This window comes from Uloborus diversus, chromosome 6 (assembly GCF_026930045.1).
Source record: "Uloborus diversus isolate 005 chromosome 6, Udiv.v.3.1, whole genome shotgun sequence".
Classification (NCBI taxonomy): Eukaryota; Metazoa; Arthropoda; class Arachnida; order Araneae; family Uloboridae; genus Uloborus; species Uloborus diversus.
This window is the reverse complement of record NC_072736.1, coordinates 133,435,346-133,460,941: the sequence shown is the minus strand read 5'-3', so window position 1 is coordinate 133,460,941 and position 25,596 is coordinate 133,435,346. Positions and strand designations below refer to the sequence as shown.

At 30.7% G+C, this 25,596-nt stretch overlaps 1 protein-coding gene across 1 annotated transcript; it reads left to right on the top strand.

The window, feature by feature from the left end:
- Positions 1–1,467: 1,467 nt before the first annotated feature.
- LOC129224568 (M-phase inducer phosphatase-like) lies at positions 1,468–21,955 on the top strand. Its single transcript, XM_054859045.1, has 10 exons — positions 1,468–1,571; positions 1,853–1,960; positions 9,140–9,358; positions 9,743–9,812; positions 13,593–13,630; positions 13,727–13,789; positions 16,149–16,238; positions 17,810–17,937; positions 19,337–19,454; positions 21,025–21,955. The coding sequence occupies exons 1-10, from the start codon at positions 1,569–1,571 to the stop codon at positions 21,163–21,165; spliced, it is 978 nt and encodes a 325-aa protein (XP_054715020.1). The 5' UTR covers positions 1,468–1,568; the 3' UTR covers positions 21,166–21,955.
- The last annotated feature ends 3,641 nt before the right edge of the window (positions 21,956–25,596 follow it).

Genomic DNA, 25,596 nt, shown 5'->3' with positions numbered 1-25,596 from the left:
ATCAAGAGTATTTTTTTTATCCCCTACAGAGTTGGAACAATAGCTTCAAAAAATTTCTCTTTGAATAATTCCCTAAAAATCGTCATTAGAATAACGACGTCAGTCCCTCAAAGTCCATATCAACATCAACCATTCTAAAACAACGTTAAAGTCAAATCTAAAAGTCCCGATTAGATTAAAGTGAATAGTAAAAGTCTCCATTAGTAGTACTCACATATTTATTAGTAAAAGAAAATGAGTAAATGGCGGGAAAATAACCAAAAGGGGAAAAAAATTTAATCTCCCGATTAGAGGAGAAGCCTCAAATCAAAAGAAAGAATTTTATCTGTTCACACTCGAGAAAAAACAGGCAACAGATTTTTCTTCTCAATGATTTTATTCACGCTAGTTTTAACTGAGCTGGCTGCAGACAATAAATTTCAAACTTAAAATTGACTTTATCTTTCTTAAAAATGCTTTTCACTTGAATCTCAGTCTCTCAGTGATTTTAGGGCCTGGGTAGTTTCAAGTTCGAAGGGAGGAAAAAATGGGTATTTTTCACTAGCTTTCGAATTAGACTAAAATTGAGCCAATCGGATAATTATTTCACGTGGAAAGCCATTTAATGTAAGTTTTGAGTCCTAAAATCAAAATTCCAACAACCTGGTACTTTTTAGACGTTTGAAAGCCCCCTACGAATCTTTCCTGGTGCAAAAGTACCTGGTGCAAAAGTCCAAAAGGACGAAAGCCTATTGGAGGGAAGAGGAACAATGTATCACATGTGCCATCAGGTAAAGACTTTTTGTTATTTATGGTCCTAAAATTTCAACCAAATTTTGTCCTAAATTTTTCTAAATCTCCACTCCTACCCCTAATAGAACTTTTCAATAATACATTTTACTGGTCATTATAAAGTTTTCCTCAAAACTAAAACTATTAATTTTACAAAAAAAAGCTTTTTTAAGGAAAAACAGCAACTTCTTCAACTTCAAAATTGCTAAAATTCAGTTTTTTTTAGGGTAAATTTTTATAGCACACAGTAAGTACACAATACCGTTGAATTGTCATAATGTTGCAACGGTATAAAACGTTTCAAAAACCATTGATAAATCGTACCAAGAAACTATTTTGCTACGTTACGGAACCATTTTTCAATGGGAAGTATTTTTGTTGAGTCAACGTTGTCAATAGCCATACGACAACCTTTGAAAGGAAAAAAGATGTGGATCCTGTTTTAGCTGCATTTGAATGTTTTTATATCCCTCTTTTCGCCCCCTTTTAAGCTCGTATAATAATAAGAGGGATTAAGCTTAGCCTTAAAAATATTTCGAGTCACGTGATCAATGACGCTGTTGAAACATTAGAGACGCTTCACTTCATTGGCTGTTCAACAACAAGAAATTTGATTTGTTCTCGCCTTTCTAATCCGCATCCGGGTAATTCATTGAGGGAAGAGAAAATATTTTTTTTTTTACTCTCTTGATGAGACGATGAGTTGTTGTCTTTAGCGCGTCTATTGACCTGTGGGTTAAATCATATAATACGCGGGAATATTGAATGTTTGACATCGGAATACCTGCAGGCATAGTATGGTATGCTCTTTGTTGCTCTCAAATTTTAAATTTTAGCTTCAAAAATACGAATCCTGTGTTTTTTGTGGTATTTAATTGCTGATTTTATTTGTGGGATAATTATTTTCAACTTTTTACCCCTCCCCAAACGGAGTTCTTACACTAAGCCTCTAGCTTTTAGACGTATGTTTTTAATATTTTAAGCAGTGCGCATGTTAAATATAGCATTGAATTTCAATTCAATAGTCATTAATCTTCATGAAACGCAATTTCAAAACATGTTTTGATGCTCTTGTTTTTAGGAAAGAGGCAACAATGATAAAGAAAACAGCAGAATCGCTTTGAAAAATGGAACTATTACAAGTTGCTTCAAGGTTAAAAAATGCCTATTTGATCAAACTGTCTCCAAGGTAACAACTTTTTTTGGCACTAAAATCAAAATTGATATGCATTTTGTGATTCTCCTATTTTGTGTATTTTCATACTGGGCTCCTTTGTTGATGATGCATTTTAGATTGTTTACATTTCTGTTGAACTCTATTACCTACTCATAAAGTATGAAATCAACTTTAGTATGGGTATAATATGCAACTTTTCATAACTGATTTGCAACTTGCATTGGTAATTGAACATATTGGCATTAATTTATGTTCTGTAATACATAAAATAAGCATCTTTCCCTTTACCACAAAAATTGTTATTTTGGTCTTAATAATTAAAGTAAGTCAATTTCCATTGATATAAAAGAGATATGGTATTTTTATTTACACTCAATCATTATACTTTTCAAAGTATGTTAGATTTATCATACAAAGAGCATTTTTGGGTAAACATTTCTCAAAAACTACCTTTTATGTGTTTGCTTTTTGCAATTTTAAATGCTTTCAGTCATTCTACTAAAATTACTAGATTAGATTGAAATGTTACCTACTATATTGAAATATTGGAAAAAGATTCAACTTTATACATTCTTAAATAAATTTAGCAGCAAATTGCATTTTTTCTTTTTCAAATTGAAAAATTTATAAAGCAAGAGTAACTTGTTTTTATTTACATTTAAAAGTTTTTCCGTGTATGTATGCAAAAATATAAAAAACATATATATACATTAAACATGAACATTATCACTCTTTCATATGTGATGCAACAAATATTCGGCCGAATGCCTAGAGCTATTCTTCCCTGATCAAATGCTGTGCAGAAATCTACTACTTTTATCTCATGAAACTAATTCTAATATATTAAGAATTTTAATAGATTAAATAAAAGCATAAAATCATGCATGAAGCAAAGGTTAGGTTTTTCTCGCTCAGAATAAAATATATAAAACTTGAATAGCATGATATAATTGGATGATTTTCCCCCAATCTCTTCAATTTTTCTTATAAAATATGATATTTAAAACTATAGAAATATTCATAAATGTTATGATTTCCTATAAAGCTGAACATTAGCGGTCGCCACTCGCCATGTGGCGATTAAAGTTGCAAAAGTGGCGTTTAAAAAATGTGTCATCCATCGCCACCCCTGGTCGCCATTCAACAAATACCACTTAATAATATTAGTGGTCTAGTGCGATGCTACAAGTATGAACAATTTCATTTTATATATCATTCTCAATATCATAGATTCATTGTTATCAAGTTTATGAAATGTGAATGTTTAACACAAATTCATTTTTCTTAAGATTTGAAATCAACAGAAACATGTTGTGCAAGATTTTAAATGTCTTTTACCAGCAATTATTTAAAAACTAAGAGCTTTTTGCATACATCTTCTAGGACATGCTCATGAATCAGAGTTTCCGCTACGGTCGCATTTTTCGCATAATGCGAAAACACTATCTGAATTGCGAAAATAAAGCAACGCATTTTCGCTTTTTTGCTCAAATAAAAAATAAATAAATTTTAAAAAAAAGAAGAAGAAATGTATGATCCTAGAGAGGAAGCATGCATGGCGATAATCAACTTAATCTTTTTAAAATCTTAGCTAAGATGTTTAAACTACAATTAAGTTCAATAACTATTAGTCTTATCCAGCATTATGTCCCCCCAATAACTGCTTTATTAGGAGGATGGGACTGCAACGTTCTAAACACCAATCGTATTTTCTTTTTTTATTTTATGTTTTTAAAAAATAGCTGTTGTACTTATTTCTTCAAAGGTGTCACAGATGAAATATGAATTGTATTTTCAACTGGAGATGAAACACACTGAGTCATATATAAATATATGAGAATGTGTAACATTTTACCATTTTGCTAACATTTTCCCCTCAATTTTAGCTTTTATGCTAAAGAACTTTTGAACCCAACTTAAACCCTGTCATGAATAGTTGGCAGGTTACAGAAAACAATGTTTAATATATTGCTCATGCACAAAAAAAGTGACACAACTTAAAACACATATTTTGCGGTTCATTTAGAAATATATAAGAGTTTGAGATGTTGCTTACAACAGGGAAAACATCATAAAGGCCCCTATGGTTTGCAAAATGATTTACTAATGTTCTAAAACTGAACTTTTTCCTAGTTTTGCACTGTACTAAAAGGTTTTTTTAGTCTATGTTTTCTAACATTTTATGCTTTTTGCTTGTGTCACCTATCTTGCGTGTGATTCTGATGATACTTTTTTTCATTATTAATAAAAATTTGAAACATAGTTTCAGTTTTAAAAAGTGGCTACTAACTTTAAAAGTGGCCACTAATAAAACTGAGTGTACCGGCCATTGGCTACTAACCAAATTTCCCAGTTTTCAGCTTTAATTTCCTACATAACAGTAAAATAATCCTCTGTAATACTACATGCAATATACCATATGCCAACAGCCCAGTTATGCAATCCAAAGACTGCAGTTTTGCCCTTGTTATGGACTCATTGGTCTATAATAGACATACATTCTGCCTTGGACATGGTAGCTTGTTTACATTTGTGAAGATCATAGGTGGCTGGTGCACCAAAAATGTCGGGGGAGGCAAAAGAAATGTGTGGTTAGAGGTTGTGGCCTCCTGAACCTGTTTTTTTTTTTTTTTTTTTTTTTGTGTAAAATTAGGCTATATTAAAGGTTTTTAACATTAGATTCTATGACCCCCAAAAGATGTAGAATCTGGCTTCAAAAATCTCATTTTTCTTAAGATATTAGATGGCTACCGTAGACTTTCCTCTTCCAATTCAAAGTTCCATTTTTATGAAATAAGATGAGAAAAGTCCTTTTACGGGGTTCATACTCAATTTCAAAAATAAAGTGAAGGAGTTTTGAAGGAGAGTAAAATGAGATTTTGAAGGAGTACTAATAGGCTGTCCTTAAATGATGTCCAACTTTTTTTCAAAATATTTAACCCCATTCCCCTTTGTCACAAAGTGTCGCACTTCACCTTCCCACTCCTCGTGTCATGTCATGTTTTTTTATAAACATATTGTTATAATAACTGTGTGCTGGTACTTCTTGTCACCCTCTCTCGTCCTCTTGTCACAATTTCATGAACCCGTCCGCCCCTCAATGCATGACATCACTTAAGTATTGTTTTAATATAGTTCATCTACTTCCGTATTTTTAATTATTTAAATAATAATTTGTCAAACCGACTTTTGCTGCTGGCTGGCTGAGAGTGCTGAAAGGAAAAGCAATAATCCTAAAGCTTGAAAAAATAGTCAAGCATCATTTAAGTATATTTTACTTCACTTATAAAATGTCTTCATCATCTAATTATATTTTTGCCTTCAACTTCTATGATCAATTTGTTAATCACATTATGAAAAAAAATAAATACACGAAATTACTTGATCAAAATTGTTATTATACCTTTGTCCTTGTAATGATGTTAAGTTGTTGATCAAAGTATTTTAAGTTACTGTCATAGAGGAAAATTATGCCGTCTTGAACTAAAAAAGAAGGAGTTTTGAAGGAGTTAAAACCAAAATGAAGGAGTTTGAAGGGCTCTTCAAAAAAATTTGCTGAATGAAGGAGTTTTGAAGGAGCGTACAAACCCTGTTTTATAAGGAATTTTTAGTTTTTACTTTTGTGAAATAAATTAATTCACTCTACAAAAAATCATTTTTCAATCGAGCATTAGTTTTTAATTCTGAAAAGTGAGGGGGCAATTGCCCCCTCATACGATTTGCCTAGGGTAAAGATCAATTACAAGTTTTTTTTTCTCTCTAATAAAACAGATTTTGATGCACAAAAGGAAAAAATGTTCCAGCATTTTTAGTAAGAAAGATAAGAATTGATTTTTCTTTTTTTTGCTTTGAGGAGATTTCCAAAGAAAGTTCACATTGTCGTTGGCTTGCAATTTATTTCCAATTGAAATCTTGCAATTTATTGGCCGTATATCAGTTGAACCTTATAGTCCTGTGAAGAATTTTGTGTTTGAAAGAGTGAAACATTTATGCTAGAAATATTTTGTTTGACTCTTCTGCTGGTTTCATGCTGCACCATCAATGTTAATGTTTGATGCGTCCTTTTCTATGTTTTGCTTTTCTCAGTTTGCTGCATGTTTAAAAATTCAGCATTGTTCTTAAAAATATTTTTGTTTTATTTCTTCTTCTTCATCAGCACAACAGCCTGGTGCAGGCCAAGGCTTTCTCTGTCCTCCAGGCGGTATGACACATTGCCAGGTTTCTTCACCTGTTCACTCCCAAAATTTCTAGGTCCTTCTCAACACTATCCAGCCACCTTGTTGCTGGTCTTCCCCTTCTCCTTGTACCCTCAATCTTCGAAAAAGTTAGCTTTTTAACCGGGTCCAGATCTGCACGCCTAAATACGTGCCCCAGCCATCTGATTCTGTTGGCTTTAATTACTCTTAAGATGTTGGGTTGTCTGTATTTATGGTATACTTCAAAGTTATATAAACTTCTTCAAGCATCATTTTCCTTTACTGCTTCAAAAATTGACCCAATTTTATCCAATTTTCTACTTTGTTAATTTTATGGACTTAATATGGTCTTTGAGCTGACCTAAACATGCTTCATAAAATTATTATATGTAGTTTACAAAAAAAAGAAGAAAAAACAGGGAATAGAATTGATTTTCTACTGTTAAATAAGAAAATTTGTGTTTGAACAATCAGCTTCTCTTTTTGATATTTCAATGCAAAAAGGTAATTTTCATACACTATGGATTACTTTTCATACCAGGCTATAAGTTCAGTAGCCCTTAAAGAGATTTTAAAAATTCAAATGAACACAACTAAGCTACCACTATAATAACAATGTCAATCTTTCTAGATGTGTTCAGGAAAGTGTCAAGAGAATATTAATGCCTTCACAAGATTAGATTGCGGAGTACTTAATTTTGATGTAAATGTTATTCTGAAGAAATAATTCAGTGTTGTAAAGTCAGAAAGAAAGAAAAGGTTTTAATCCATTTAGTTTGTAATTGTTTCTTTCTAGGGTAACGACCCCAGTAATTGGCACTTTAAGAGGTTGTCTTTAAAATTACCTCTGTTATCAGTACTTAGAAAAAAAATATTCACTTGCAAATATTTTTATATTAACGAATGCACATCTGTGCATCTATTTAGTTCACTGAAATCAAAAATAATTGAATTGATATTTTTATAAAAATACATACTTGCCAACTCTACTGTTTTTAACGGGAGACTCCTGTTTTTTGCTTCCATCTCCCAATTTCCCGTTTTTTACGATTTTCTCCCCTTCTTGCAGTTTTTTACATCAATCATCAAAGTTTTACTTTCTTCTCAATAGACGCCCTTTTCTTGCCTACCAATGTCAGGGAATAAGAATTTTTCCAATTAGTAACTCATTTCGTCAAAATTAATTTTTTGAAAGCTTTCCACACTGCATGTTTAACGAAGCACGTGCTTTGCTGGAAATTGCAGCAGTTTCAATCCTTTTGCATCTTGAAAATTGAGTTATTTTAACATGTGCTACCCTGTACCTACCTATTTTATATTTTATTCTCACTACATATTGATTTTTTTTTATTTTTTTTTTCGAATTTTAGTAATTAAATTTTTTTGGCTACTTTTTTGGTAGAGACTGGGGAATGTACAAAACGTTAAGCAAATTCACTCCTTATTATTTGGTTTTTCCTTTGCAGTATGTTTTTCTTGCTGCTACCAATTAGCTTACATCTATGAAAAATCTCCATTTCACTTTAAATTTTGTAGTTATGTCATTTAAAAGCATAATTTAATAGTTCTGTTGTGAAGATATGTTGCTGGTGAATCACCTATATACCTCTAGTGTATTCTCCTGTTTTTTTTTCTTCAAAGGTTGGCAAGTATGAAAATATATACATAAAAAGTTAGCAAAATCACCAGTAATTGGCACCTGATACTCCAGTGTATGACACCTTGTGATACAGTAATTGACACATGTTAATAAAACTGGAAAATCACTTTATTTTTCACTTTTGGATTACATATCAAATTTAATTATCATAAGAAACATAATTAATGTTAATTTAAAGTTGGTAATTTTACATAAATTAATGTTAAATCATACATCTTGAAGTTGAAAAAGTATTTTAGAGAAATAAAAATAAATTTTGGGTGTTACATGGAAAAAAGTGTGGAGATTATTGCTGTTGCGAGATATGTTACCCCCCCCCCCCCCACATGTAATTTTTGCAAGTTGGTGCCCCTGTCCCTGAATTTTTGGTGTCCAACAGTACCAGTATTGACCTTGTAGACATTGACAGTCCAGGGAAGATAGGGTTACAGGCAGGCCTGCACAGATTTTAATCGCATAGATTTTTACTATTGATCTCAAGAAAAATAACTGTAAAGTCATTTTTTACCAAGCAAATTCATTGAAGCAGAAAAAAGAACTGAAGTTTTCTTTTTTTGAATTTTCAAGGATTTTAGCACTTTTTATTCTGAAAACTTGATTGAAAGTGTAAAGGAAAAAAAAATGACCTTAAAAATGTTTGACCAACATTCATTTATTTACTTGAAATAATGTGTACATTGAATGTGCATTTTTCCCCCTCATATGTTCAATACAAGAGAATTTTTTTGCCATTTGATGCCAATTTTTTTTCCTATTTTTGTGTGATGTAAAACTGTTTTTCCTCTTTGATATTGTATATGAGGCATGTCTGGTGCTCCAGTAGTATCTACATAGGACAAATGTATGACCAGAGAATGTGTTAAGTTGTAAATGACTTGCACTAAATTTCATAAATTTTCAAGTTTGGTTCAAAAAATTTCATTAGCACCTAACAACACACCTGATATAGCAAATTCAATTATTCAATTCTTCCAAAAATATTTCAATTTTTATTTTCATAACTGCTTCATCCTTTTTTAAAACTTCCTTCTGTATAACTTGCATGAATTAAGATATCGATGTTAAGTGCCATAATTGATGTAAAGTTGATACTTTTCATTTGATTTATTCCAAGCCCTCCCATATACATCTGATACATGTTAATTAAAGTTTACAGTTTTCATTTTTGTTTTCAAAAATATAAAAATGTATTTTCCATGCTTAAAATTTACTTATGTTATAACTTTTCAAATTTTATGTGTTGTTAACCTGATTAGTAACTTCCCTGTTCAATATTTTAGTGTTGACTATCAAAAATATTTTAACAGATGTGAAACTTTTTCTATTTTTTTCTAGACATCTGAATTAACTCTAAAAGCTGAAAGCTCATTGTTGCTGTCTAGCCCTTTAAAAAATGCCACAGAGGCCCCTTTTGAAGATAGCCCCTTTGCATTGTTCAAAATTCGAAAAAAGAGAGGGATTTGTAAGCATGTAACAGATAAATCATCAAATGGAGGACCCATTGTTACCACTCCAACACAGAAAAGGGGCATAAATGGAGAGCTTCATGAACAGGTCAGTGATTATTATTATTGCTTATTTTAAATGTATTACTAGGTGTTTTATTTATGTTATATAAAGCAAATATTCTCATGCTTCTACATGTATGTGTTAAACTTTTGAAGTGACTTTTATGTGTATTTATTTTTAAAAGGAGAATGCAAGAAGAATAATAAACTTTAGTATTACTTGGCCTAATTGTTACATTTAAATTGTCGTTGGCAAGAAAACGATTTGCATTTAATTTTTGTTGTCTGAGAGAAAACAATTTGCATTACTTTTGATAAATATCTACAGATATCAATTAATGGATCAATTTATTTATCACTAATGAATAAATTTTTTGTTTTTATACACTTCACATATATGGGAATTAACCCGTAATTTATACTTTTTTAGGAGAAAAGAAATAGAGCCAGTAGCCCATTAGCTCAGAGCCCAACTGTTGTTAAATTAGCTGTGCAAAAATGTAAGTTACTCTCTTTAGTACTCTCTTTTGACAGAAGGTTTAATTTTGTTTGTTATTATATGAGAGTTTATGACAATTATTATTTATAGCAATCAATATTACCTTAAGATATATATATATATATATATATATATATATTTGTAATGTCATGTAGATATTGACCTTTAATTTTGTGCATGTGGGAGAGTATTTGTAAGTTGCTTGTAGGTAATAATAACCATAATCCGAAAATGGTATATTTATATATATCGCCTCAGAGCAACAATAAAGACATGTAATCCCAGAAATAACACTAAGATATCACACTTGCTTTGGGACAATAATATACTACTTTAGATTTCCGATCCCGAATCCCATGGGATCCCGCAGGATATTAAGTGGGATTGATCACGTGAGATTTTGCTCTCAATCCCACAGGATACCCAGTCTCACAACTTTTCTTCCGTTTCAGCATTTTCCAGCTTTTGGCGCTCATAAAACGACTATTTTCAAAAGCATCATCTGAAGTTTGAATCATCTTCCTCGTATATCTACAAGAAGAGCAAGAAAAACTGTCTTTTATGACCAACGATGGATTTACCATTTAAGAACACAATAAAAATAGAGTAGATTTTTCTGAGAATGAATTGGTATTCTCATTCAAGGTTTCAGTTTTACGTTCAGCAATTGAGAAAATGTGTAAAACTTATAAGCATTTTCGTAAACCATCACTAAAATTTAAAATCCAGTAAATTAAGTTTTAGAAAAAATAGAGAAAGTATATTACATATTCAAACCCACTGGAGTAGCCTCAATGCAATGTTGATGCACTTCTGTAAGCTTTAGCAGTGTACTCAAAATCTACTACAAAAAGTGCACTCCAAAGAAGAAATCAATGAAAAATCTGAAATTATTTATATATTTGGGACGATTTTAAAAATGGCAACAGAAAGTTATATGAAACACAGTTTGACTCGCATGACAGTGCTGTAAGTTAAGCTGCTCATGTTTTTGAATTCCTCTTCAGAATGAGATGTAAAATTAGCGAAATTATCCAAACACATGACTTAATGAAATGGTGAAATCAAGCAGTATTCACCTCTTGCTGTAATGAATCAAATTCACTGATACAATGACCAACGTTAATGAAGCAACAAGGGAAATTATCAATGCAGGTTAAGTTGGATACAGCAAAATAAACATCCAAGAGGCATCATTTTTGTCTAGAATTTGCAGTTCTTGAATCAGCATGAGGAAAAAAAATGTATTTCAGATGGTGATGGTATTAATGCGGTTCTTTTTCTAAATAACAACAATTATTCAATTTTAGTTAAACCAATTGCAGTAGAGCCACAACAGGTGTTTCCATCGAGTACATTATTTTTAGAGCAAAAATCCTTCACCATCCCATACGAGCGGCACACTTTTGCTTACCAAACGATAATTGCTAATTGCGACATGACTTTAGTCGCTTTACAAGTGCTGTATGGAATTTAAGAAGACTTAATTTGGGTAATAAAAGCAGTCCTTCCTAAAAAGCATAACTTTTTCTGTTTGAGGTAAAAATTTAATTTTTAGAAGAATAAAATCAATCCCGCAGGATTGGCTTCTTACAATCCCGAAATCTGCGGGACTGAATTCGGCACGGGATTGGAAACTCTTATACAAACACAATTCTTCAAAAAATGTTCACCCCCCCTCCCCCATGTACGCATAAAAACAAGAGGGTTATTAGTTTGACATATCTGTTGTCTGTCCTAGTCATCATCATAACTCCTAATAAAGAAACAGATTTTGGTTTTTCTTTTGTCTTTGTTAAGGTAACTTGATCAAAAGTTTTTAACTGGATCTCATCTTTGTAGGACTTATATTGCCGAATATAGTTATTAAAAAATGAATTAGCATTCTGTATTATATAGATTTTTAAATGCATTTGTAAGACAGTAGAACTTCAACTATCCAAAATGCTTTCAAAATTTCAAGGGGGAGTGAAATGAGGGGAGGAAAACATAACTGCAATTTGCAAAATAATGATTGTGTCCATGCACGCTATTATCCTTCACTTTGCGAAGTTAGTCAAACAGCTTACTTTGACTGATATGTTCAGCAAGCAATGACATTTATTTACAGTACACTGTTCTAATGTACAGCACTTCTAAGTACACTTAGCATGAAAAATACCTTGCTAGTTGCAAATAAAAAAAATATTGAAAAATTCTTGTGTGCATCTCTGAGTCAAGTATTCTCGAATAAAACAAGAGGCGGTCTATATGTGTTTCGAAAATCTTTTATTTTGTGGGCCTCATTTCCTATCATACCCTCTATCCTCATTATCCTCCAAAAGAACAAATTGTTCAGTTGCACTTGCAAGTATAAATCTCGTAAGACATTTTCGTTCACATTTTTTCTAATTTCATCTTTCCTTTAAAAGTTGTGAACATTTTACAGCTTGAATAATTTTGAGCAAGCAATGCATTATTAGCCTTACTTTTTTTTATCATCCAGGACATTATTATGTCATTTTTAAATGCCATTTTGATTAGTACTTTTGCACTAAACTGAATTAACTTGTTTCTAGCAAAGCTACACAAGGCTACTTTTATCAAGAAAGCACATCTAAAAATAGATTCTAGTAGGGTGACGAATTAGAAAGGAGGAGGTTGGGGGTCAGGACTGGAAATCTAATTCGATGATTACAAGTGGTTTTTCAAAATATTGTTGTACATGGGCAACTCATAGAAAATTTTGTCAAAATATTCAAAAAGGGAACAATTTTTGTACAAATAATTGTCCGCTATTCAGAGTGTCTGCTTTTCGGAGAGAATTATGAAATGACTTACATTAAGAGACTGGGACTCACAAAAATGTATGCCAAAGAGATGTCCGTTACAGGAGGTTTTTTCCTCATTTTCAACATACATACCTTAATTGGTTCAATAGGCTCAGTTTTTCAGAAAAATCCAATTGTCCGAATTGGGTTTGGTCCAGTGCCGCAGCCAGAAAATTTCTCTCTGAGGGGTTCTCAGAATAGAAAATTGTTGCTTTCTTTCCCATTCATTTACAATGCGCACTTATTCAATATCAAAGAATTTCTACAGATTCGTAATTATTCATTCAATATAACTGCTTAAAAACAATAATTTGTATTGATATCAATATGAAACTAAGAAAATGGGAAAAAGCACAGTATATTTATTATTAGTTTTACTTTAATCCTATTCATTTTGTGTTTTTTTCGTGAGATCATTTGAAAACTCCTTCTCAAATACATTCATGTCTTTATGGATGTCAAATGCTAGCTTATAACAGTTTGGATCTTTCGATGAGAATTGGTTAATAGCCTCAGAAAATCCGTTGCGGTAGGTCTCCTCTCTCTAGATGTCCCTAAAAAGGATTTATGCAGTGATGGAAGTGCTGAGGGACCATGATACCCTGTAGAGTATTATTGACACCATTTTAGCTACCTTATACCAGTGGTGCTCATCGTAAAATACAACTTTTATATTTAAGAATTGAAAATTACTTTCTGACTGCTTCCTGATCAATAAAAGCAGTAAAACATTTTGTTGAAACCTATTCCGCTTGGAAAAGCTCAAATACTATGCTTTTTTCCCTTGATTTTAATGGAGGAAATGAATGTGCTTGTGTTCTGGGAGGGTTTTTTTTAAACCCCAAAACCCCTCTCGTGGCTGCGCCACTGTTCTGGTCTCAATTGATTTGTATGGTTGGAGTTCTACTGTTTTCGATTTTACTGTTCATATAAATATTGAAATAACTTAATAAAACTTGATTTATTTTTAGCAATTCTCAATCCAGATTTGATAGGTGATTTTTCTATGGTAAGTTGCTTTAAATAACTTTTAAATAAAAGTGTTAATTGTCTAAAATGCATTTTTAAATATAATAACTATGTCTACTATTTTATCCCTTTTTAGCCTTGCACTTTATCTACAGTAAAAGGAAGACATCCTGATTTAAAAAGCATTTCTCCAGAAACGGTACTACTTTTTTCCTTTTCAAATTTCTATATGGATTTCAAAGACCTTTTGAGTACATACCCTTTTTTCAAAAAATGTTTTGGAAGTAACTATGTTAAAAGTAATTAATGAAGTTTTTTCAACATGTGATTACTTTAAATAAATAAAAGACATTCACAAAAAAAAAAAGAAAAATTTAGTCTGCCTAAATTTTTAATTCCTCTTTTTAAATTAAACCCTCTTTTAAAATGTTTCATATCAGTAATATCATATCTTTGTTTCTTGTTTTACCCTAAATATGGGGGGGGGGGGGTATTTACATAGAGATGGGAAGATAAAATCTTGATGAAACAAGCCGAATATCTCCATGATAGTATTTTCTTATTTTGCTCTAAAATTCAAAGAATTAAAAAAAAATATTCAGTGGAATGTAGATCAGGGGTATCCATCCTTCCAAGAGCAATAGTACACCTCCACTCCCCACTCTCCCCAATTAAAGCTATTAACAGAAAAATACCCCCCCCCCCCCAGAAAAGAGAAATGTATTCCTAAAGACAAATCCCTAAATATTTCAATCTGTGCCATCATGACTTCCCCTCTTCCGAAAGCATGTATATATTTTTGAAATTTTAAATTATTTGATTTTTCACAAAATAATTTAATTTTTCTCAAGGGGGGGGGGATTCTGTGAAAAAATCCTGGTCAGACTCCTATAAACAGATGCATAAAATGAAAATGGTTTTCAAATGATAGATGTTTTCTCTCTGTGTTGATGTGCATGTGTGGTGATTATATTTTCTACCCCTTTATATTTTAAATGAAGTAACTGAGATAACGCCAATTTTGCTAATCATTCTATCAGTATTCCATTTTTCCTCTTTTGGTGAAATATAAAGCACATCCATGAAAGTAGGTTCTGAGAAACCTTGAATTTCAATCCTGTGTATAGTTATAATTAAAAAGCAGCTCAGTTTTATTTTATTTTTATTTTATTTTCAAAATATTTAACAGTGAACAGCATACTTACAAAATCATACTAAGTATTGCTCTTTAAGTCAAAATGACTTATGTTCTTGTTTTATAACCTTAAATGAATCAAGTCTGCTTTTAGGTTATGTTAAATTCATGTATAAACTTCTGTTTAGTAAATCATAGTAAATTTTAAATAACATTTTATGGGGTCTTATTTTTACAGATTCTGTGTAATATACTTGATAATACAGTGAAATTCCATTGCAACGAACTCCAAGGGACCGATGAAATTTTTTGTTGTAACGGATTGTTCGTTGTAACAGAATCGTCTTAAAACTTTTTTTATTTTCATAAATATGTTAACTTTGCAAATCTCCACTCTAATATAATTAAGTCTGCAATATTTACCATTACTAACGGGCTAAAATGTAATTAAACACTTTATTCTGAAAAAACAGGGAAAAAAATATTAAACATTGACCCTTTTGTTCATGTTGTCTTCACAAAAAGTTATTTTCTTCTGTACGAGATTTTTCCCAGAGGACATTATAAAAGATTCTAATTTATGACGCTTCATTGACCACTAGAAAAGACATTGGCATTTGTTGTCATACGTTAGCTTACGTTTCAGCCCGAACGGAATTCCACCTTGACTGGCTCTATTTTGAAATTACAGAGTTTTCATGTAATGACTTTTAAAAGTCATTTTTTAATTTCTGAAAACAGCAACAAGTAAAAAATATTAAAACTGGCATTGAGAAAAACATTTCGTTGTAATGAATTTTTGAAAAAATCATTTCACTAAAACAAGATTTTTTATGCATTATCTTAACGGGTTTTAAAACGGGACCACACTTTTTGTTCGTTGTAACAGATATTTCATTATATCGGTATTCGTTGTAACTGTATTTCACTGTATAAGTATACGGGTAGCTAAAGAAGATGATGTCATGTTCATAGAGCTCTAATTTTTAAAAACTCTTTAACTCATTTAAGGTGTCATAAGTAAGTTTTCTAAATTCTAACTAGAAAAACAATCGCTGTATCAATAACCTATTTTGTGGAAATTCACTTATCACAGTAGAGGCTGGAACGGATTAACAGTAACAAACAAGAGTTGACTGTATGCAAATTCCTTGCCACTTTTAGATAAGTTCTGCTCATGTTCTACAGTATAATTGATGTGGAAGCTTGATTTTTGTTTTTCCTTTTGAAAAACTGAATCATATTGGAAAAAGGCATTTAATTTGAAAAACTAACATAAACTTGTGTAAATATATATGAAAGTAGATATTGTCGCTACAGAGCAACAGTAAGACATCTAATCCCAGAAACAGCAGTAAGATATCCTACTATTACTCTGAGGCGACGATATATAGATTGAAAGATAATGATTATTTTTGTTTAGGTTGCTGATATTTTAAACAGCCCAGAGAAATCTGGCTTCACACTCATTGATTGTAGATATCCATATGAATATGAGGGAGGCCATATCAAGGTATTTAACTGCATTTGATCTCATTAAGTTTTAGTAGTTTGAAATTTTTAGTTATTCCTGTAGTAATTGTGTATCAACAGAACAAGAGTTCACTTTTGTGCATAAAATAATATGGTTAAAGTTTTGAGTTTTAAAATCATGGCCAAAAATGACATTTTTCAATTGGAGAAAATGCAATTTTAACTCTGATTTTCTTTCTTTTTTTGCAAGCAAAATACTTTCCTAGAACATTTATCTTGCTATTGAAATGAAAAGTTTTTCCTCCCTCTTAAAAATATAAATTTTTCAGTGAGGTTAAGTAAGTGCTTTAAAAGTTATGGGAATTTTTATGTTTCTTACGAGCTAATTATTATTTTTTTTTTTTTTTTGAATCCACAATACTCTTCTTTCCAGAATTTAAGGAATATTAATTATTAGCTGCATTGCCTCAGCGTTGCATGATCTACATCGAAAATTAAAAGTTGTCAAGTGACGCATCTTCAACTAGCAGATGTAAATAAAGAAAGAAAGAATGTAAAATTTCTCGTCAACATGTAGGAAAGAGCAATTTTATTTAAAATTTAAATTTAGATCTCTTTTTTGATTTTTTACAATTCCAAAAATTCAGTCATTGTTATTAATAGGCTTAAGCATACTATTTCCTTAATTTTCTGGCAAAAAATTTCCTATGTGAATTTTTAAAGGATTTCTGTGCGAAATTTATAAAGGTTCTTTGGAAACTGAGTTTGTATAAAGAACATACACCCATTTATATAGACAGTGAACTCCCATTTATGTATACAGTTAAACCCGCTTATTGGAATATCAGTTAAAAGAATATCCCGCTTAATGTAATACACATTTTCAGTGTACCAATCCACTGTTGCATATTATTTTAATCCCGGTTAATGGAATATCCCTCCCTCTTATTAGAAATATTTTACATGGATAATGGGTTATTCCATTAAGCGGGCTTTACTGTATATAGAATGCTGAACAACGTAAATGCAGCTGAAACAATTGATCTGAAACAATAAATACTCGTTTACTGTAGTAAATGGGGAAAACTTCAGAGAGATGGTCTGGATGTATAATACTTGCAGCATTGTGAAGGCTATGCAGATCCTAATCACAGCATTATGGCGCTGCGAGGTTAGGTTTGCCCCAACTATAGTTGTCTCTCACTTCTGCTTTTTGAATGATGGAATGGTGTAAGCCAACTTACAAAAAGTGTTGACTTACGCCCTTTTGGCAAAAAGTGATTCATTTAATCTAATGTTAAAAGGTTCCCTTTTTGAATGTTTGGTAATATTAGCTTAGTATTCCAAAGTTATAAGTTGGAAGTATAAAAAGCTGAAAACTGCATAAATTGCAAAGAGCAAATAGTAGTAACATCTGCATAGTGACCAAAAAAAAAAAAGGTTAGTAAAAAAAAAACTCATTTAGACTGTCAAGATTGTTAAAGCCAACAGATCTTAAACATAAACAAAGGTTGTTTTCATACTCATGTTTCTGCTATTTGAAAAACCTTATTTCATTGCTTGTGTGGTTTAATTTTTATGCTACTTGAATTATATTTATTTTTCTTGCAGACTGCTGTGAATATTTTCAACAAGGATGATGTAGAAAAAGAATTTTTTCCAAAACCTATGGAAAAGAATGTCAGAAGAAATGTGTTAATTTTTTACTGTGAATTTTCATCAGAACGTGGACCAAGCATGTATGTATCAATTTTCTGAAAACCTTTTAATAACTATTGCTCTTGGATCAGAAAAGATTCTTCTTGATGATTTTCATGGCTAATTAATAATCAGTTTTTGTTTTTTCCCCTAGAAAACTTAGAACTATAAAAAATGGCAATGTTTTGTCTTGAATTCTATTGGAAATGTTTCTGAATTAAATCATTACACATGTTTTTATATGTGCAATGCTATTTGAAAAAACCTATCCGATTTTGGTACTTTAACCTCCTAGTAAAAAAAGTTTCCATGATAAATATATAGGCTTAAAGTAGAACCTATTCGACATTTTCGTTATGCTGAAACTGAAACTATTTCAAGTGATATAAACATACATCAGTCTTAGAGTATTTATGTTATAATTACTAAGCTTGTGTTCATTCATTTTTATTTTGCTTTATAGTTATAGTGTTATGTATGATTTAGTGTTGTTTTGCATTATCAAATTTAGTTGTAAAAGAAATTGTGATAATACTCTAAATATCTTTTTGTTTGGTGACTTCTTTAAAAATAGTCATAACGGTGACTTCTTTAAAAATAGTATAAATTAGTTTTTAACTTTCTACTCCCTCGGTTATATTATTGCAGTTAGTGTTTAAAATGATATTTTCGTTCCTTAAAGAAGTCCTTGAGAATCATTGATTTGCTTTTTCATCTTTCAAAAATAAGTTTTGCCTCTTGTTGCATATCAGAACAGCGCAATCAAAATTTTTTCCTGGAAGAGAGGACAAGGAAATTCATAACAATCCTTATATGTATGCACATTGATGTACTAGAATTGGCAGATTAGTTTTGAATCATTCAAATGTTTTGGAAGTTAATTCCACCCTATACTTATTTTCTAAGTCATACTTAAATGGACAAGACAACAACAAACAACAAGTCATACTTGAAATCCTCTTAACTAAATTTGGATATGAAATTGAACACCTTTGTTATACAAACTGAAATAAGGAGCAAAGCAATCATTATTCCTTATCATGAATTCAATTCCCAACTCCAATAAACTGTAGGGGCGCTGCAGCCACTGTCTAATGACGGATGAAAAAGGTAAAACAAACAGATGCCGTAACTTATAACTTGCTTTGAAGCTTAATGAATGACAGTTATCTTTCATCGTGTTTGTGGGAAACTTTCTTTTCTATTCCTCTGAAATTACATTACACCACAAACTCTGAAGCCTGTAATTTTCTCCAAAGAAAATACATGGAACGGAATGTTTTACCTTTTTCTTTATTATTGTTAATCACCGCAAGGTAGCGTGTTCGAGCTCTGGAGTTGCGAATACTCTTTTAAAGCATTTTGATTTTTAATTTACTATTTTGTCATAAATCTTTTAGTATTTAAAAAGGGAATCATTGTTTTTAATTATTCTCCTAGGTTGCGATGTTTGAGAAGTCTAGATAGAGATCTGAACAAAAGTGCTTATCCTTTTTTATATTACCCTGAATTATATCTCATAGAAGGTGGATATAAAGCATTCTTTTTCAACTTCAAGGTATGATTTGGATTTTCATTCTTTTTATAGTTCCTTTTTAGCTGTATATTGAGCGACATTCATTATAAAGATATGATCTGCACAACTGCACATGTATTGTCCAATTAAAGTTGTGGCTTCAAATATTGAATTTAAAGGAAGGAATGTAACAATTATGATAACATTGTTCCTATGATATACATGAAAGGGCTTCAAAATATATGTTAGAAAAATAAGAAAATCAAAAAGCTGTTACTAAATTAATAAAGAAATTGTGAACTGCAAGATATACTAACAGCACGTAATAAGGGCGAGCCTTGGCAATTTTTGCCCCAAAGTGTCTGCCATTTATAAATATAAAAAAATGCAACTTGCAAAAATTTAATATTTCCAGATTTATTCAATTTTCAATAGTATCTTTTTTAATTTAAATATTAGAAACTATCCATTCAAATGATACAAAATGAAACATGTTTTAGTGAATTTAAAGCTTTCTTTTAACAGCATATGGAAATAGATGTGTAATATTTATTGTTGTGCTGTAAATCTGCTGTAGTACTTTACCATGAGTTAATAGTATCATTATTTTTGTTAATTCAAAAGCAGTCGATAAAGCTACAAATGCTAATTATGGATGGAAACTTATTGTCCACTTTAAATTTTATTTATTTTTAAAGAAAAAAGAGATGCTCGTTAAATTTCAAAGTGCTTCACTTATTTCTCTTCTTGGATAAATTTGCTGAATAATGTGTTTAATATTAAATATTGTACAAGTTGATTTTTTTCCTACCAGAATATTAAAATGTCATCTTTTCCAACATTTGTATTTTTAACTAGCTGCTTTATTTTTTTCAATATTTCAAAATACTACTTATGGATGCAACCATTAAATTGTGGTATTATTCTGCTGTGGGTAGGTAAAGCATAGTATTGGAATTTTTTTTAGTTTTTTTTTGTTATCTATTGTACTTTAGCTTTATTGTACAAGCTTGCTTATTTGGTTTCCGTTGAAAATAAAGCACGAAAAAAACAATTTCAACATTTCTCTATTGTTAGTATGGAATCCAAAACTTGTTTCTACGAATATCTCAAAAACTTATTTCTGCAGTTACTGCACTTTACCTTCTCATGACACTATTATGTATCAATTGTAATTTGCAATGAAGAGAAGAAATGCACCTCCTCATAGAGCTTTTTCATAGTTTTTGAAAATTTTACGCTGTCTTCAGAAAATTTTCCTCGAGTTCACTATTACCCCTGTGGTGCCAATATTTTTGCCTACATAAATTGTTTTTTAATAATTTATTTGTGTAGTTTATGTCTTCAAAACATTTTTGAGGTTCAGTTTTTGCCTTTCCATCCGCCGTTTGCCGACTGTTAATCTAGAAAATGCCAATAAACAAGATTTTCCAAGAAGTGGATATGTTCCTTTTTCATAGAGTACTCCTCAATTGATGTATTATTCATATGCATGCAACATAAAAATAATAAAAACCCACATTATCTCCAGTTATTAATATTTTTCTTTCATTACTTAATGTCTCTTTTTGTTGTTTTGATGCTTTGTAATGTATTGAATTACCTTTTTCAGGATCTCTGTGAGCCTCAAGAATACAAAATGATGTTAGACCAGAATTTCGCCAATGACCTCGCATACTATCGAACAAAATGCAAGTCTTGGAACCATCGGTCTAAGCGTCTAAAGAAAGCTAGATCATCTCTTGTGTTTTAAAATTTTGACTTTCCCCAAGTGCAATTTCTTGTGGATGACCTAGCTGTTTGAATCTGTAGTAAAGATCTGTTTTTGATGGATATCGGTCCATTAAAAAACTGCCTTCATGTCCCAGACTGATTTGCTTATGACAATGTCTTGTGCATTTTGAAAATTGCTTGTCGATTGCAACCCTTACATTGGTGATTGTGTGGTTAGTTAGAAGAAATTGATAATCGGTAATGAGACTTTTTAGGAATGCATGTGCATGTTAGGGTTTACGTGTTGTATTATCAAGTGAGTTTTCATAAAATTATGCCTTTTTTAATGATATATAATTGAATTTCAGCTTATCTTGAAATTGCTGAGGTATATTGTAGATTGTATGTAATTTTTTTTATTTTTGTATCCATTCAATTTTTTTAAATGGTTTTTGAAAATCATGTACAAGACATTTATTTTTAAGAAGAATTGTTTGAACATGAAATCAGGATTTTGATTAGTATTAATGTTATTTGATTGTCATTTTAATTTGACCGTCTTGTTTCAAGATTTCTTGTTACTTTTTGACTGTATTGATTTTATTTTCTCTACACAATCGTTAAATTTTGTGTGCATGTCAAGGAATAAAGTGCATGGTGAACTTATTTATTCCATGTGAATTGTCCATTTTTATACTTCACGGAACTTTGTACTGTGATGGAACTGGAATTTTCAATTCATTTCACTGCCATTTGTTTTTAATGAGAAATTGTTTACATTGATGTATTGTTTTTCTTTTACATGACGTTGATTTTTATACTCATTTTTTCAAAACATTTAACCATTTGTAAATCATGTAATTTTGATTTGAATAAAACTTTTGTATTATTTTTTTCGTTGTTTAATGCATCAACGTTTTAAGCCCAAACAGGAGTATTTTGTCCCCAGAAGAAGGCTTGTCATGTCCTGTAAAATTTTTAAAATTGACAATTGTTCAATAACAACAAATTAGAAATATTTTGTTTATTTCTTTCCCCCCAAGACCAACAATAAAGCTTCTCACTCTAACCTCTGACAACAGTCTGCAAGTGGTGAATACCCGGAAAAAATCTGGCAATTTCGTCATTTGAAAAAGTAAGGGAAAAGTCCTAGAGAAATTCTATGCTGGTCATGGAATTTTATGAGTAGGAAAGAAAGAGCTATTAATTGATAAACAAAATTTTAAGTGGAACTTTTTAAAAAATTTCATGAGAAGTTGTTTTTTTTTAAATATTTTTATCAAAATATAATTGTTTATTTAGATATTGTTAACCAGAGACTGGTGGTTGTTGGGGGAGGGGGGGGGGGTCATGGTGCAGACTGTGTGATTGAAATTTTTAGGGGGAGACTGTTTTGAGGGGCATTTTTCTCATTTTCAGGGGAGTCTTTTTAATATTTAGGGGGGGGGTGTTGCGCCCTTGCTCTTAGGGGGTGGACACCCCTGGACTACACAAAAAGCGCTATTTACTTAGGTTCACTATTTCTTTAACTTTGCCAAACACCAATCCAAGCAGTGGAATCCGTGGTCAGCCGTGGGAAGCAGGGTTTAGACTCGGGGTTTTAAATTTTCTACGAGCTACTCAGATATCAAATAGATTAACTTCATTTTTTTAAAAAAATACTGCCTTCTCTCATGCTTTATTATTGTGTAGTATTTGAATCTATAAACATAATCACATTTCTAACTGGGTCAATTTTCCAGAAAACTTGACTTTTGAACGCAAATATTTTCAATTTCGAAACCTTTTCTTTTTTTATATTCTTACATGAAAGTGTTACCTACTAGAAGTAACCATAAGCAATGGCCCAGCTAAATTTCAATTATTTTACTAATAAATAAAAAAAGTTAAAAAATGCCTTGTTAACAGAAATTTAAAAAAAAGAAAAAAACTTTTAATGTGTAAAAATTGAGACCAATTTAGTATCTAAGTAGTAATTTTGTTAATTGTGCAAACAAACAACTATTTTAATGATTAGTGGGAACATAATGTTAAGCTCTCTTAAAGTACGACTTAATTAGTAATTTTCAAATGTATGATAAAAAATAGTATTTAGTAAACTTGAGGATATACTGGCAATTTATAATTTTGGTAGAACGCCTTCTGTTGATGTATTTCCCCTCCATTTATTTTCACCTCAGAAATAATGACATTGATAAGGTCTGTCACGGAGGTGAGGAATTGTCCATTAATATAGGCCTAATAGATATATTTTTCAGAAATTTTTTTTTTTCCTCGTTGCTATAATATGCACATGTTAAGCATATGGAAGCATGTTCACTTCTTTTTTTACATTAATTTACGTCCCTGAAATTAAACTTCACGGAGGTGAGAAGTCAGAGTAACCACACTAAGTTTTCAAAGCAAAATCTGTCTTCTTGTTCTTCAATAAAAATCTCACAACTTCAACTATGGCTGAAAATAAACAAGGGGGCTCTCTTGTATCATGTAAAATAAAATTTGAAGTCATTGCTACCACGTGTTAATGAGGAATGGCATTTTGTGTTTAGGTAACGGAGGTGAGAATTTATTGTGTGACATGACTCCTTGTCCTACTAAAACACAATATTAAAAAATCAAATAAACAATTAGTATTTGAGACACTTGTAAAAGGAATAATAAATAATTACTAGGGATGCACCGGATAGTGATTTTGCCGGATACCGGATATCCGATGCCCCCTTACCTGCCGGATTTGGATATCCGGCATTTCGATTGCATTGCATGTTCGCATATTTTTCTATAACGCCGTTTCAAAACAATAAATCAAACTTGTTCCACTTATCATTTCTTTAAAAACATGTTAAGTACATTCAAATGTACTTTTTTAGAGCCTCTATATTTTAATTTAGGAATTGTGCTATATATAAAATGAAACATTAAAATATTGTTTAATTTCGACAGATTTTTTCGAAAGAGATAAACTTTCGGCAAAAATTAATTCTGTATGTAATGTACACATGGTTTAAACTTTTAATTATTCATAGTTGAAATCTTAAAGGTCGTATAATGAGTCGTATTTGTTATTAGATTTGCATGATGTGTAGAAATTTTTTTAAACTTCATCAATAAAGTCATACATTTTCTTGTTTCCAATTTAGAATTAACAAAAAATAAAACTTTGCTTTGAAATCATTTTTATTACAGATAATACACGTGTAAAATTTTTCTAACATACAAGTTAAAAAAGCAAATATTAAAACAGGGCCAGTTTGACTCAAAAAATAAATAAATAAACTTAAATAATCAACTTAAAATTTTACTTTAATTCCAGAAATAAAGGTACATTTTCTCTAAAGATGCAAATTAGCATCTTAAATAAAATACAGGGGTGCCCCCTTAAGAGCAAGGGCCCACCCCTAAAAACTATAAATACCTCCCAAATAGAAATCCCCCCCCCAAAAAAAAGAGAAAATACCCCTAAAACATCCCCCCCCCCCCCAAGTGGGCACCCCAGTTAACAAATTAATAAACTTATGCTAAAATAATCAACTGAAAATTTTACTTTAATTCCAGAAAACAAAGATTCACTCTCTTAAAAGATGCAAATTAACATCTTAAATACTGTATTAAAAGTCATTCTCAATGCGTTCACTTTTTAAAAACAAATTAATAAACTTACGCTTAAATAATCAACTTAAAGTTTCCCTTTAATTCCAGAAAATAATGATTCACATTATTAAAAAATGCAAATTAATATTTTAAATATATTATTAAAAATCGTTCTCAACATTTTAACAATTTTTTTTAAACATAAATAAAATTATACTTAAATAATCAACTGAAAATTTCACTTTAATTTCAAAAAATAAAGATTCACATTCGTAAATGATACAAATTAACATTTTAAACAAACTATTAAGAGTCATGTTAAACACGTTCACACTTTTAAAAATAAATTAATAAACCAATTCTTAAATAATCAACTTGAAATTTTACTAAATTCCAAAAAATAAAGTTACATATTTTTAATGATGCAAATTAAAATCTTATGTATAATATTAAAAAATATGCTAAACATGTTCAATCTTTCTTAAATGAATTTATAAATTTATATTTGGGTCATTCCATACGAAATGAGCAAAATTCACAAAAAAGTGGTGGCCGCATGGTAACAGATTTTTATGAAATTTGGTATGCAGGTTCCTTTTATGCCTGTATAAAAATATCTAAAATATTTTTGCTTAATATTTTTCATTTGAATAGTTACATGCGATTGAAAATTGGTCAAATTGAACAGCATTCTCATTAATGCTAAATGTTGCATTTTTGAAGGCTTGTATCTTATTAACTATTTAATGAAAACATAAAAGTTATATGCTGTTGCAATCTATGTAGTAGAGTAATTAATCTGATATCAGTAAAATTTTCAAAGTTATTATAGTTGACTTTTAACCGAGTTTCAAAAACTGAAAATATTTCAGTTTTCTCA